Source organism: Rhagoletis pomonella, unplaced genomic scaffold (assembly GCF_013731165.1).
Source record: "Rhagoletis pomonella isolate Grant_MI unplaced genomic scaffold, Rhpom_1.0 Rhpom_scaffold_00005, whole genome shotgun sequence".
Taxonomy (NCBI): Eukaryota; Metazoa; Arthropoda; class Insecta; order Diptera; family Tephritidae; genus Rhagoletis; species Rhagoletis pomonella.
In genome coordinates this window covers 67262952-67279716 of record NW_023458559.1, presented here as the reverse complement: position 1 = coordinate 67279716, position 16765 = coordinate 67262952, and the positions used below count along the sequence as shown (strand labels likewise).

At 34.4% G+C, this 16765-nt stretch overlaps 1 protein-coding gene across 2 annotated transcripts in view; it reads left to right on the top strand.

The window, feature by feature from the left end:
• The window catches only part of LOC118739407 (BCL2/adenovirus E1B 19 kDa protein-interacting protein 3-like), a 68892-nt gene extending 59672 nt beyond the window's left edge, over positions 1–9220 (top strand). Inside the window, exons 1-6 of one of the 2 annotated variants that reach the window (XM_036470699.1) lie at positions 6875–7084; positions 7191–7377; positions 7437–7521; positions 7591–7661; positions 7825–7977; positions 8072–9220. In XM_036470699.1, the coding sequence (XP_036326592.1) occupies positions 7223–7377; positions 7437–7521; positions 7591–7661; positions 7825–7977; positions 8072–8123 (516 nt within the window). In that variant the 5' untranslated portion in view covers positions 6875–7084; positions 7191–7222 and the 3' untranslated portion in view covers positions 8124–9220. Of the gene's footprint in view, positions 1–6874; positions 7085–7190; positions 7378–7436; positions 7522–7590; positions 7662–7824; positions 7978–8071 lie in introns of those variants that run through there. The other variant, XM_036470698.1, reaches the window with a different exon arrangement.
• Positions 9221–16765: the final 7545 nt, after the last annotated feature.

Genomic DNA, 16765 nt, shown 5'->3' with positions numbered 1-16765 from the left:
TGCGGAACTAATATCCTCCGGCGATATATACTCGCCTTCCTGGCTAGTGACCTTGGCGCTTGTACTTTCTTTGTTTTGCTAGCCGTCGCCTTCGTCATTGAAACATTAACTCATTGACGCAGGTGACAGCCATTCATTGTTGTGCTACCTACCTTGAAATGTTTGCAGGTTATCAGCTTATACTTCTGAATCCTAGTATCTACTATATATACATATGTGCATATTGCATATCTACCTTCATAAGGTTCTTGACCGCAACATGTCATATTCTGTTTCATTTGCCCTGTTCGCGTGACTGTCACACACCTACTACGGATATGTTTGAATGTATATGTTGATACATTTCTTATCCATTTATATTGCGATTTTTTTATACATGTGCACATACATACAGTCACTCACAGAAGTATTCGTAATTTAGTTTTTTCACAATATTCAAAATGCTTCCTTCATAAATCTTTTTCGTTAATTTTCATTTAAAATATAGCTCATTCTATAACAAAAACCATATAAATCATTCTTGCAAACTTTGTACAAAATTCATAAAAATGAATCAAACTTGAAAAAAGTTCATCAAACTTTTTAGTCAGAATTTTTAGAAAAGTTTTCGATATGCAGTTTTGTAGCCCGTTCAATTTTGGTATAATATAGTGCAAGTTTCAAGTAGCTAAAAATTACTGCTGATTTTTAGTTTTTTTTTCGTCGAGGGTGTTGCGCATTTTCTTCCATATAAAAATAGATTTTTTCATGCCTTATATGGAAACAAATGCGCAACACCCTCGACAAAAAAATTCTAAAAAATCGGCGGCAGTGTACCAGGGATAATGCGAATATTTGCATTCGCATTCGTGTTGCGAATCATTCGTACGATTTTGCACATTCGCGTTCGCATCAAATGATACGAATGTTTTGCGAATGCGAGATTGTGTGGTGTATTTTGCTCTTTATAAAACTTCGGAAAGTTCAAATATTTGCAGAGCGATTTAATAACTTTCTTGTGTAAAACATGGTTGCATGGCAAATATATCGAGAGAAAGTTCCTCAAAAATTCCTCATAATAAAAATCCTCAAAAAATACTCAAGCGCTCCCGAAACTCCTCACGTTTTGAGGAATTACTCACAAAGTGGCAACACTGCTGGCGACCAACTTTGCTGAAAGCGAATAGTTGAAAGGCCAACCAAATGTGGCGAATATTTTGATATTATTAGCCATTCAACTTTTTTTCCGTGCAACCCTGCGTTGAGTTGAACGCAAATGTTGGGCGCAAAGTTGAACAATGCAAACATTGCTGATAGGATAAGCACTCGTTCAATGTTTTAATAATTTACAAAATTTTTAAGCAATTAAAACGAGACTTAGGTTGATTATAGCTTTTTTAATGTTATTTCTAATATTCGCATTCGCGATTGTGAAAAATATGACATTCGACGAAACATCCCTACTATGTACATATATATGTACATACATAGTTATACACATCTGTTGAGTGTTAATTTATTTTCAACTTTTATTAACAACCTGTCATCTCAAGTGCAAACAACACAATATCAGCTGATTTATATTTGCTTTTGCGTATGAGCAAATAAGTCGCTTCTGTTCATCGATTAAAAAATGTTTACGAATTTGTACGAATTATGATGATTTGAGTTCAAATCGCGTTCGTGCAGACCAAAAAATTATCCATCACTCAAAAACTGAAGGCGGAAAAAACAGTTATCTTGGAGAGGAGTTGCAAGTTCTTGCTGGGAAAATTTTAGCCAGCAAGAATTTGCAGTGTCGAAAAACATGATTGTGGCTCATGGTTGCATTTTTGTCGATCATAATATGAATGAACAAATTCGTTAAATTTAAAAATTTTTGAACTTGAGGGATTTGTAAAATGTAAGTAAATACTTGTTGATATAAATAATTAATTTAGTTAATTCGAATGATTTGAAGTGTACTCGGCTGAAAAAAATCTTATTCGTAATCTTAATGTAATCGTAGCCACAGTTGATTTAGGAAACCCGGCAGTTAGTACGATTAAGAAATTGAAACATATGTTTTTAAACAAAGTCAGAAAACCAGAAATATGCATACATGTATATCCTGTTTTTGTCCATCTGAAAGAATTTTAAAAATGTTATAAAAATATATTAATTTTGAAATGCAAGTGGCAGTGAAACTTGCAAATTCCTGCAAATTTGCGTTCGTGCAGAAATTTGCAAGTTTCTCTACTTGACAGAGAATTTTAGAGAAATTTTTCTTACTCGGATACTTTGAGTGATGAATAATTCTTGCTGAATTTTCAACGAACAAACTTTTGAGTATGAGCAAATAAGTGGCTTGATAACGATACATCGTAAATATTTTGGTGAACGGTATTAATTTTTTGCACAGAAAGTCGATAGTCTTAAGCCCAGATCACACTCTTGGTATATTTGTACAAATTTGTAAAAAAAAAATATTGGAGCTATTGGTGTAAAATACAGTAATGCGACACAAGTTTGTTCGCATTTATCTTGGGCAGATATCCAATCTTGTGATCCGGCCTTAATACAGCAAAGGACAAAGAATAAATACGCATTGTTACAGGAGATAATTAGCATAAACGCACATAAAAAAAGTTGTTGGAAAACTGTTGAAAAGTGTAATAAAAATCTCTTAATTGACTAGGTTTCTTAACGTCTATAAATGTGCATACATACAAACCACAAACCATCAACCTTTTTTGCTGCATTCCCATCTAAAGTGTTATACAATCTTATAAGTATTTTTTTGGTAAACTTGGGACTAAGAATACGCCACTCAAATCCAGGCGACAACAAGATTTCGCATTTTTGGATTTAGGAGCTCGAAAGTAGAATGAAGTCTGGGATCGTGAGATCCGGCGATAATTCTACCCAGTCAAAAGAGCTACAATTCAATCACTGTTTCTTGTTGGGTGCACAAATCCGCGTATTTTGTTAGTTTAGATCTCCAGAGAGGTGGAAATGCGCCTTATTGCTAATTAACAAGTTCTCGACCTTGATCTGATTCTGCACCACACTGATTTGGCGGTCAGCTCGTATCAGCTGTTAAACCATAGACATTTTGTATACAAACATCTTTGTAGTCGAGAAATCGCAAATTGAGGTGTATTTTAGCGTCGATGTTGATGAGTCAGTCCTCCTTAATACTATCCATCGCAGCTTGCTTGTTCTCAAGTGGATGACTTACTGGAGGCCGTCCAAGTGATTTTTGATCTTAGGTTGATTAAGTAGCCTCCAGACGTCGAATTTTATGATCAGTATCTCTCACGTATTTCCACTTGGTATTAAATTGCAAAAAATTTTACTGACAAACTAAGGCTTTAAAAATACCGATTAATCCCCAGTTTCCCAGTAAAAATTTGGTGCCACATTCCATTTATTCAATGGTAAAAAATTTTTCGACATTTTTGTCATTTCATTGCCCAGTGGAAATTCCTCTAAGAAGAAAATTAATGCGAGTGAATTGCCATTTTAAAAACCCGATATGAAGAGTGTTCGCTATGCAAAAAACTTCTTCAAGTTGGTACCAATTGTTACCAAATCGTGTTCGTTTGACCAAAAAACTAGTAAAACTTGCAAGGAGCGAGTACAATTTTGACATTTCATTTGGAGGGGAAGTTGCAAATTCATGCTGGGAAAATTTTGGCCAGCAAGAATTTGTAAGCAGGATTGTGGCACACGGTTGCATTTTTGTCAAGAATAATTTGAATCAAAGAGTTCGTTAAATTTAAAAATGAACAATCTTGTCGCGATTTACTAATGAAAGAAGTATGTAAATGTTTGTTTATTCAATTAATTTAATTAATTCCCAACATTCGAAAGGTACTCGGCTGAAAAAGCTGTATTCGTAATCGGAACGCAGTCCAGGAACAAAGAAATTGAAGCGTATGTTGAAGAAAGTCAGAATAAGAAGAAATATAGGTATAGGTCCTGTTTTGTTTTCCATCTGAAATAATTTAAAAAATGTATTATGCTCGATGTGCAACCGTGGACGCCAGCTGGCAGTGAAGCTTGCAAATGTTTGCTAATTCCTGTTCGCGCAAAACTTAGTAAGTTTCTCTCTTTGGGAGAGTAAAAGCATAAACACACCGCAGCGTTGATCCGGATCAACTAGGGAATTAACTGCAGTGGATCTGGATTAAGTCCGAGTTAATCCGGATCAACCATGCCGTCTGTTTAAGCTTTACGATACCTTATTCTCTGAATTGTGTTACTGGCGAATTCTGACTGGCTTTTGCATAGCGAACAGAACTAATATCAGTTAAGAAGAGAGAACACTGTACACTTTTCAATAGGGCTATTCGCGATCCGGTGCAAATGGCCTAGCATCATTGCATTGCAAATTTGTATTGCAAACTATTTGCAATACACAAACAAAATACACGCATTTGCATTTGTCATGGCTTGGCAAATTTGCAATACCGAAAATCCATAGCATAAAAATGCTATGCATTGCATTCATAAACAAAACCAAAGCTGATGCACAAAAATTGTTTTGCAAAAGCTTTGCCATGACAGTTTATAAAGGTCGCTCACAATCCATGGCATATTTCTGCAATTGCATAAATTTGTCAGCTCTTATGCACCGAATCGCGAATAGCCCTAATGCTTTTCTACTCAATTGCATTCTACTTATTAACTGAATTAAATTCTCGACTTTTTAAATTTTCACATTCACATGATATTGTATTACCTTGTTCCGGCTGTTATACGTCTGATGTATGTACATATCGTCGTTTAAAATACAAAACCGGGTATCAACAAAACGCAAAACCGCGTATGTGAGGTTGTATAAATTATTTTCTAGGGACTCATATTTGAAAAAGGCTCTCTTTTTTATAAAGCAATTGCATTTCTGGCTAGTATATTTCAGGAGAAATGGGTAAGGATCAGGGACGTGAACCGGTTTTGAACCGAACCGGTTTTGAACCGGAAAACCGATTTTTTCTATTAATTAACTGAACCATTAACCGAACCGAAATTTTCCACAAATGTTTGATCCGAACCGAAAACCGAACCACTTTCCATAAAGGTTTAAAGGTTCGTTTCAACCAATTTTTAATAGATAAATGTACCCACTTTTTTCTTTTTGTTAAACTTGGCAATATCTACCATGTTTGTTTACCATGTGACAATATCAATTGTAAAGGAAACCCATCTCATTTGACGGAAACTTGACTCTTAACCTTGCGTGTTGTTGCACTTGACACTTAAACTTGCGCGTTATTTTTTATACCCGAGCGCACTTGTGCACATGGGTATTATAACTTTGGTCACATTAAGGTGGTTTGTAACAGGTAAAACGAGTCTATATCTATACAAATGTATACATAAGTGATCAGAATGAAAAGAGAAATCGATTAAGCGGTGACTGTCTGTCCGTCCGTCCGTCTGTCCCTCCGGCGGTCTGTCTGTGCACACGATAACCCGAGTAAAAATTGAGATATCTTAACGAAACTTTGTACGTGCACTTCTTTCGGGCGTAGGACGGATGGTATTGAAAATGGGCAAAATCGGACAATAACCACGCCTTCCTCCCATATAACGGTAATTTGGAGAAATACGAAATCTTCGATAAATCAAAAAATATTAAAGCTAATTGATGCTTGCAACAATTCTTTGCCAAGAAATACGTTTATGATAAAATTTTGGAAAACGGGCGTGACACCGGTCTACGAATTTGTTTCAATCTCGGTATGGCTATCGTGCTTGCCAAATAAAAGCAAAACGTTGAAAATTATTGAAATCAGACTAAAATTGAGGCCGCTTTTCATATAACGTAAATTTCAAAAAATGCTTGAAACTTCAATATTTCGAAATTTAAGGACGCTAAAGTTGATACACCCCGGCCTACCATGTTGCGGTAGCTTTCGGAAAGGTGAAAATAATATATTTAATACTTGCGCCGGGTATTTAATGTTCGGCTCCGCCCGAACTTAGACTTTATTACTTGCTTGTTTTTCGAACCGTTGAACCCATGATAAAAAATAGGAAGGTAGAACCGCTGAGAGGAATTTTTCAAATTCTTGACGTTTGCAAGCAATTTAATTTTAATTTTTTTCAATCTCAAACAACAACTTTGAACAATTCCTTTTTTTACTCTCAATTTTATACGATTTTAAAATGTTGGCAAACTTCAAAAAAAAAAATCATGGCCGACGCATTGAGAGAACGGTTTTACCTTACACTGCTTTTATCATGCGTTGAACCGTTCAAATACCAAAAAAACCGCTTTGACGAACCAATCCAAAAGTGCAAAAACGGTTAGAACCGCTGAACCGAACCGACAAAATTTTTCATCCGGTTCACGTCCCTGGTAAGGATTGAGCCAAGAGCTTGTGTGGGCAAATCCAATTTTTGGCAGCAAATGTCAGTTACGCGGTTTTCCAGATTGACCATACGCGGTTTTGTATTTTAAACGACGATATGTATGTAGATGCACTGGCGTGTGTTCCCTGCAGTCATTGGTAAATACATAGCTATTATCCAAGCAATTGCGTCTTTATGCCTACATTTGAGTGAGTTTTCCATTGTTATTATTAATGTTCTTTTCTGAGTGAATAAGTGAGCGAATTTACCACGATGTAATTGCATTCTCTGTGCTATATATATTTCATCGCTTTTGTTATTGTTTACCTGCTTTGTTGCTGTTGACGATTTACTATATCCGCGCCAGTTTACGTAGTGGTTAGTCATCATCCTGCTGTTGGTCGTGATTGTCAGTCAGCTGCTGATTCTCTTTGTTGCTTATTAAAAAGAATAATAGCTAACAAGAAAAAAAAACAATTCTTCTTGCTTGTATGCGTACTGTAAATAACTTTATATACAAACTGAGGCTTGTCTTGAGTTTTTTTCGACAAGCTTGTACTCAAGTGTACTCCATTGTAGGGCCAGTTAGCTGGCAACAAACAGCAGGCGAGTCAGTCTGTTAGTGAGTTCATTGCAGTATAGCTGCTATCCATTTGTACTGAAATTTGAACAGCCAGAGGAAGCTCATTTCTCAGTATATACATACATATTTTGGATCTTGAATTTTCGCTATATCTACTTTGTTATCATTTTGCTTTCCAAGGTACGGTGTGTTACTAGTGAAATTCGCTAGTTTTTTTTGTATTAATTTGCCAAAATTAGCATTTTTGTATTGTTTTTAATTTTTTATAATTTTTTATATATTTCAGAATCTTGGATTGAGCTGAGCAGCGCTGCTACAATGGCTGGCGTCAAGAGTCCGGATAGAATCACACCATTGCCCTTCACAAGTGGTGAAGAGTATTTACGTTTGTTGCGCGAAGCGCAACGCGAATCAAATCACTCCAGTCGTGTTGTCTCGCTGGCCAGTTCGCGCCGTGATACACCCAGGGATAGGTAAGCGAATGTAACCGTTTTACTTGAGTTTTTTCTTCATTTATTATTAATATTTACAGCCCCAAATCGCCACCAAACAGTCCGAATACCGAGCTCACACCCAATGAAGATCTCAAGAATGTTTACATTAATTATTGGAATAAGGTTTGTAGCAATGCAGAAGCCTAAAAATCGTGTTTTTATCAGTATCTATTTTTCTTATATTTATTGTAGGAGGGCGATAGTCACAAAGACACTGACTGGCTGGATGAATGGAATAGCCGACCGGATCAAGAACCACCAAAGTGAGTATAAGAAATAGTTATTCAAAATGCATTCGTATTGTCACTTCTAGTTTTAGTTAACATCAACTTACTCCTGATCTCATTCTTAATGCATTTTCACAATCTAATGAAAATGGAAAAACGGGCCTAAAGTTTTTAAAACCTAATTTACTTTTTCTTGCAGAGATTGGAAATTTGAACACCCACAAAAGAAGAAGGGTGCGGGTTATTCCATTCGTTTGACGCGTCTTGGCAAGAATTCGCTATTTTCCAGAGAAATACTATACTCGCTCATTTTGTCGAATGTGCTGTCCTTGTTATTAGGCGCTGGACTAGGGTAAGTATGCATGCAATTAAAGTTATCAATCTGTGAACATACATATAGATCGGAGAAGATGGAAAATTATATACATTTTATTTTCTACTTACAGCTTATGGCTCAGCAAACGTGGCATTCTCTTGACCCGAGTTGTCATTGACTGAACGGAATGTGAAAGAAAAGTGATTTATATACATATATATATTATTTTTAATATTATTATTTTAAACATAGCGGAAAGCAACAGCAAAACAATGAGCGAAAGTTGTAAAATAAAACAACGTTTTAATATTTGAAATAGAAAAACAGTAAAACAAAATCGAAAGTTATCATAAATATGTAAGAGCGAGCGCAGATGAAACAGTTGTAAAAATATTTTCATACCACAAAAGAAGTAGCAGTGAGAATATTTATAGCGAAGATTAAAAGTAAAACAGCAACAACAAATAACATGCAATTAAGGAAGAAAAGAATTTTTTTAAATAAAGCGATGACATTTTTATGCGCATATTAAATGCATAAAATCATATGTATGTATATGTATGTATTTCTGTATGAATATAATTACTTATGTGCATTGCGATATATGGAAAGCTTGCGATAGCAGCTATAGAGCATTCGATAATCAGCAAATATAAAATCGTTGCCGGCGTTGAGAGACCAATGTAACAAAACAAATTAGTAAGATAATTATATACATATGTACATACACTACATATAAATAAATTAAAACAAAAAAAAACATACATATATACAAGCAACTAGCGTTGTGTGATTTGATTGAGTTCATTTCATTGGCCGTACGGGATCTGATCAGTAAGTGGATTTGAAAGTATGCTGCAGTTGCAAGTTATGGGGAGAGTATTTGACTAATCACACAAACGCAAAGCAACAATTTATACATAGTAATAGAGAAATAAAAGCAAAAATAAAAACAATTCGATTACCATACATATAAATGTACATGGAAAACTTGCTGATTGAAACGTGCAACACAAGCGTGGGCTCAGGTCTTTTTATTATTATTACTTGTATTATTATATAACCCCAATTTTTCGATACTAAAATGCGATTCAATGTTCTTACAAAAATGCTTTGTATTTGATCTTTTTACAATTTTTATTAAACAAAAAATATCTAAACTATTTTAATATTTTTACAGAAAAATAAAATAAAAAAATGAAGCGAGTAAGAAAGGAAAGGCAGTAGCATATAGTATTTGGCGTGTTTTACTAGTAAAAATGAAAAAAAAAGAAAATGAAATGAGAAAAAAAAATACATTTCATATTTTGTGTTAAGGCAGTTTATTCAGTGCAAAATCTACATTATTTGATATACATTTGCGACAAAAGAAAAGTTTTGTGAAGTTGTTTAGTAGCTAAGCTATATTCAACCACTCCTTACTCTAAAATTTTCCGCTGGTTTACCTTTTTAAATGTGTTTAATGTTAATTTATATAATAAAAAAATATATCTATGTTTTATATTTATATACATACTATATGATTATGCAACTACGGATGTATTTTTGGTACTCGACATTTTCGAGTTCACCAATACCACCAGAGCGCGTTTGTTTTTTCTAGCTTGTAGTTACATTAAGACGCGAGAACATTTCCTCAATACCATTTGCATACATATATTCATTTAACAATACAGGCAGGTTCCGACTACAAATGACTTCGGTTAACTTTGAAGCCGAATTTTAGTGTTCGTATTTTTAGTTTTCAATTTTACTTTCACTCGGATTCTAGAACCTGCCTGATAAACATATTTAACGGAAACAAAAATCGATTATATTTTTAACATCAAAACGAATAAAATAATATGTATAATTGAATTTAATTGAAGAAGTTAGAATTCGAAAATACCGTCGTTATGGCAAAAAACCCTTTCCCTATATACAATACATACATATAACTATGTATCTAGTATATATTTACATACATATGTATATGCATAATTATATTATTAAAAATCTTATAGACTTTTTTTATAAACTAAAGAAACGACAAATGGAAAAAAGAAATGCAATAAAAAAATAAAAAAAATTAAAGAAGCGAAATAAACACCGTGTATTTATTACTATTATTTAGTACTGATATGAATATCAGAACTTTAGTTTATTATGAGCATTGGCTACCGGGCCATCAGCTCTACGTTGCAGAAATTACTTTTGTTTATAACTATGTAGTTTGTTCAGCTTCCTTTTTCTAGGAGATATACATGTGTTTGTGTCGGTGTGTCCAAGGCGGAGTCGGGGAAAATGTCCTCGTTTTCCGCCATGAAGTATCAAAATACCGTCTCTGGTGATAATCAAACAATTTCTAACATGTTCGCTCAGTTTTTTAAATCCAATTATTCCACTAACTCCCATACTTTGACTATCCTTTTAAACTAAGTCCAATTAACTCAATACATAACCCTATAATATCTCCCGATGATGTTTTAGTTTACCTGAAGTCCTTAAAGCAGTCTTTTAGTTATGGTCCTGACCAGATCCCCACTTGTTTTCTTAGAAATTGTGCTGATTATCTCTATGAGCCGTTAACAGCCTTATTTAATTTGTCTCTTAAAGAGGGCGTTTTTCCAACTGTATGGAAGGAATCGTTCATAACCCCCTTACATAAAAGCGGTAGCAGGTCTTCAGTGGAGAACTACCGGGGCATAGCTAAGCTTTCTGCAATTCCTAAATTATTTGAAGCAATTATAACAAATCGGTTGACGCATTCTATCACTTCAAGCATTTCATACAGTCAACATGGATTTTGCAAGGGCAAATCAACTTCTACAAATTTACTTGAATTAACATCCTATATCTCAAAAGCATTTAGTGGGAGCAAAACTGTTGATGTTATATATACTGATTTCAGTAAAGCATTTGACAAAGTGTGCCACTCGTTGCTCATCTATAAACTTGATCTTCTTGGTCTTCCACCTAATTTTCTACGTTGAATCTCTTCATACCTCTATGATAGATCACAAAGGGTATTGTTTAAAAATACTATCTCTGACGTCATTGATGTTACTTCAGGAGTCCCTCAGGGTAGCCACCTAGGCCCGATTCTGTTCTTGCTTTTTATAAACGATATTTCTACAGATATAAAATTCTCCAAAATTTTAATGTATGCAGATAATGTAAAACTTTATAAATCGTACGTTTCAATTGAAGAAAGGTCTTTGCTACAATCAGACTTAAACAGCATGGCTTACTGGTGTAAAGTAAATCTTATGCCTCTAAATCTTAAGAAATGTAAAGTAATGTGCTTCTCGCGAAGAGCTGTTCCGCCAGTTTCTTATATAATAGGTAACCATAACCTGGAACAGGTATACAATTTTGTGGACCTTGGTATCACAATGGATCCTAAGCTTAATTTTAATCTTCACATTAATGTAACAGTCAACAAGGCTAAAGGTGTACTTGCATTTGTGAAACGATGGTCAAAAGAATTTAGTGACCCGTATATCACTAAAACCCTGTTTACAACATTAGTTAGGCCGATTCTGGAATACGGCTCGGTGGTTTGGAATCCAAGGTATCAAATTTACTCAGACAAGATAGAATCAATTCAAAAACAATTCCTACTTTTTGCTTTAAGAAATTTCCGATGGGATTCTCAATATATTCTTCCACCTTATACGAGTCGCTTAAAACTTATTAACCTTCCTACACTTGCCAGTCGCAGGGAAATGCTTGGTATAATTTTTATGGTTAAATTACTGACAGGCTCAATTTCAAGTCCGTCTCTTCTGGCTGATGTAAGCTTTAATGTTCCGTCACGCGTATCAAGACACTTTTGTCCCATATTTCTGAAAGCTTGTAAAACCAATTTTGAATTGCACGACCCACTCCGTTGCTTATGCCAGGATTTTAACTCTCATTCCAGAACGTTTGATATATCAGATCCGCTTTTCAGCATTAAGAAAGCGATACTCTCCTCTCTCAATAAGTGAATTATTGACATAAATACATAAAATCAGCTGATGAATTTAGTTCTGTAGCTGAACAGTTTTAGATCTCGACACTTAACAAACTCCTGCCTATCGTGACTCGGCACAAAAATTTAAAATATTGGTTCCGTACGTCATGCGGACTGCGCCCCTCGTGCGGATGGGCGGGAATGGAGGGTAAAAACCGTTGGGATATTATTACTATTATTAAAACCGTTTACATAGTGGGGTATTGCGGAGGTTTTAAATCTTTGTTGATGGCTGAGTAGTGAGGGTGTTGGTAGTTTCGAAATTCCGTTTTTGATTTTTCTTCTAAGCGTTCAAGGTTCATAGAATAGAAGGTTACGACATGGTGCTGTCAAAAATTTGTTTTCCTCCAATGACGTAGTTGCGAAGTGAGTTCTGATTGGCTGAAATATTTTACGAAGAAGGAGAGTACACAAAACGCAGAAAATATAGCTGCCGTATAGCATATTTTAGGAATCCTAATCAAATGGGCATTTTTGATATAAAATCGTGGCAAAGCTTATTATAAAAACATAAAATGTTATAACTTCACGTGAAACCGGATTAACATAATAATGGTGACAACTGAAATGTAAATCGAATGCAAATTGAAATTTGCTTGTGATTTCATTCTTGAAAGTGATCAGAACGCACTCGCGCATTTTTAAATAAAAAGCGTTCATAACATAAGCAAAATTTCGCTACCGAAATTGCAATTCACCTTTAGACATACGGTAAAACCTAAATTACCCTTTTCAGTGTAATTTTTGAAATCAAAAACAGCGCACTTAAATGTTTAATAATTTAAATAAACTCGAAAGACGCAGAAAAAGGCACAAACTTCAACGCAAATTGTCAAACGGTAAATATCAGGGTTACACATATTTGAAATAAAACTTGATGTATTTTTGACTAAAATAGTGTATTTTTATAAGATATTTTTTAAGAATCTGGCAACTCCAAAAATTGAGCCATCTACGTCATCAAGATGGCGGCCATGGCTGATGTCGTAACCACAGTATATACCAAGAATGATAGAATACAAGATTGCGCCTATCGAGCTGAGAGCAACTGGGTGTGACGGCACATTATTTTGAGAATGAGATTGTAAAGAATAATTTTGAAGAAGAAGAGGAAGAACCGAACAAGTGTTGCGAAATAGTGATGTAAAACTAGGCGAATTGTACCTACTGTTCAGCTTCTTAAATTTGAACGTACATTCGGTACAAGCACATTATTTTAGGTACATTTGGAACGTAGTAAAATATTGTTTCATGTAAGTAGAAAAATTTTTATGGTACAAAAGGAAGATGTAGTCCACCAACTACCAAAAATGTATGCACACAAAAATACATATTTACTGTTTAGGTACGTGTATCTACTTTTAGGTACAATATGAAAATTTAGTATTCATCACTACTGCGAAAAAATAATAATGTGACGTCAGCGGAAGGGTGGATGCTGTCAAATCGAGAAAGATAGGCCTAGCGGTCCGCGGAAGGCGCCACCTTTGTTTCGCTGCATCGTGAGTATATACAGTAATAAACCTTTTTCAGTACTCCTCGGGGGTAAAATTTGATCAGGGTTGATAATGAGAAGGACCATGAATTTTGCTGATTCAGAGTTGCATACAAAATTACTGTGGTATGAAAGGAAGCAACAACCGTACTAAGGCAGAGTGGCACAGGTAATTTTGTAAACAAACACTTTTCTTATCATTTTAAAAAGATAATTGCTATTTATTTTCCAATATTCAGATATCCAGCTTGTAGCCAGAGGCAGTGGCTTGTGAGGTTCACTAAAATCTACTCATCATATTGGAACAGCTCCGGGTAATGGACCATTGAATGTGTTGGCTGAACTTATGACCGCCATAACTACGGTGACCATATTAACCAACGTAAAATAAAGGACATTTCTTTCAAAATGATTTGGGAATACGTACATACAACTTGTATGATAAAAGTACCTTACCCATATCGTAATTTAAATCAAATATTTACCAGTTAATTATATTATTTAATTGTACAACTTCCCTTGCTGTAGCAAAAAATTAAGCAAAATCCATTTCAAGGACTTCGCCATCCTTTGCTACCAAAATGCGTTTACCATAATTTATACAGCACAACGAAGCCAGCACACAGTGGTTCAAAATTAGAATTTTATGTTCATAATTCACCGAAGCCTTCAACCAATTTTTACTATAAACCAAAAAAAAAAAATTTTATTTTGGTGAACATTTTTTTATAACATTTCAAAATTTTGTTTGTGTAATTTTTTCGTTTTGAGAGAACCATACAATTGAGTTCAATTAGTTTTTGTTATGTAACATTTAATAACTGGAACAGGAGAATACATTTTCTACAAAACTGCTAATTTTTCTGCATTTTTACTAAAAAATTTAATATAATCCAATAAAAATTCACAATCAAGCCCAACTGGTCTCTTGCAAATATTGTAAGCTTTCATAAAAGAAAAATACAAATTAATCAACCTAAGTGAAAAATGAAGGCTCCAGTGAAATACGAACACTAATTGCCAGATTTGAACCACTGTGCATCAGGGGTTTATTGTTCTCTTTCAGTGGAACTGGAAACTCAGCGTGCAACAAGATCCTGGATTGCCGATTAAATATAAACCCTTAAGTGGGGTGCGAAACAAACTGGCGAAGATTTTCATTGTATTTTAGAAGGGAAATTTTTATTTTTCATGTTCTGTGTTTAAAACTTTACCTCTGAAAAATGCAGTGCTGATTTAAAGGACAGTTTAAGAAATAAAGGACATAAGGCGTCCTTTATTTAAAAAAAAATTATATAGGACTCCGGGTTAAAATAAAGGACTGTCCTTTAAAATAAGGGACGGATGGTCACCGTAGCCATAACCAACGCACTCTCCAACCAAATGCGTGTCTTGAATTTATACGGTAGCAATTCATAGCAATTGCTATTGTATGTGTGTATGATTCATATTTCTGATATTCTATACTTTGATGTTAAGTACTTTTGGGGAGTTCCGCTCAAACTTGGGTGTGCTTAATGAGCTGTCTGGGCGAATGCGCTGGCAGGCATTGGAGTCTCTATAACTAAACAAACCTAATTTTTTTTTGGAATAAAGTTCTAAATAAAATTTAGAGGTTTCTTTGATAAATACACAAAATTCACGTTTTTTAATAATAAATACGATGTGAGTTGCCAGTTTATAGAAACACAAGCGTTAATTATGTACTTAACTATTGATATTATTCTTAATTAAGCATTGATACTATACTCAACCTACATTTTGTTCATAAATAACAATTATATAAATTTTATCCTAGAGAAGACCTTTTTCTAATCATCAGGCGAAATTCCCCACAGTAATTGTTGCCGTGCGCACAAAACGGAAACGCTGCACACAACCCAAAAGTACTCCTCGGGGGCCAATTGGTGAAAAAATGCGAAAAGGTTTATTACGGTATATACTGTGGTCGTAACCTTGTATTCTATGAACCTTGTTAAGCGTTGGTGAATGTGGTGTTTTATGTAATTTTCATTTATATACACCTGCGTTCAACTAATTGGAAACAAAATTCAAAATGATATTGTTTGCAAATATATATGTATATATATTGTTTACTTTTTTTATTTTTAAAAATTTTCATTTAAAATATCGCCCCTATTGCGAGTGTCGACTGGTAGTAGATAAACGACTATTATTCGATTATCGCTTTTCCATGATATTGTGAACGTCGTTGTCTCGTTCAATAAGTCAGTGTGAATAAATTATAGGCGCTCATCCTTCTACAAATAAACAGTTGAAGAAGGATGACCGACTAAAAACTATTCACAGTCGCTTATTGAACGAGAAATTGACATTCACAATACCATGGAACAGCATAATCGATAATAGTCGTTTATCTACTACCAGTCGACACTCGCAATAGGGACGTATAATTCAATCTGTAACAGAAACCACAATAATAAAAGTTGCAGAGCTTGCAAAAATTGCAAAAAAAAATTAAATTGATTTTTAACGACTTGAGACTAGCACTTTCTTAGACTACAATTGAATGGGCTATAGAACTGCATACCCGAAAATTTTCTAAATATTCTGAATAAAAATTTGGAAATTTGTATGACAATTTTTTGAAGTTGGATGATTTTTTTTTGGAATTTTTGCAAGCTTTGAAACTTTTATTATTGTGGTTTCTGTTACAGATTGAATTATATTTTAAATGAAAATTACTAAAAATAAAGAAATAAAAATAATTTGCAAACAATATCATTTTCAATTTCGTTGCTAATTAGCTGAACGCAGGTGCGTGCTTACGCCCAGTAGTATCCTGATTCGATCTCACCAGCGCAGCATCTAAAAGCAAATTGAAACAGGTATTTCCAACAGCGGCTGCCCCACGGTAGGCCATATAAAAACTCCGACTGTACTTCTGCCATCAAAAGCTTGGCACAAAAAAAGCACGTGGCTTTCACAGGCTATGCAAAACTAGCATTTGTGAAAGCACAGACGTAAACCGCAAGTTGGTGGAGCAGGCTTAACATTCAGCACATGTGTAACCGCCAAATACTTATTTTTAATTTAAACTCAACTGATTTTATTTTTTTTGTTCTTTTTGTTAAAACTAGTTTACAATAAATACTACTACTAAACACCTAATGACTTTTTTTGTGAAGAGCGTAGAGCGTTATGATAAAGGCTGCGTTTCTTTATACATTCCGGATGATCTCATTTCACAGCCGGAATAAACAGAATGCGTTTGAAATATGCGTTAACATATCACGAGGAGCGTTCTAAAGAATAAGTAAACAAAAAAGTTTATTCCAAACGTTCAGAATGAATAAAGAAATGCAGCCAAA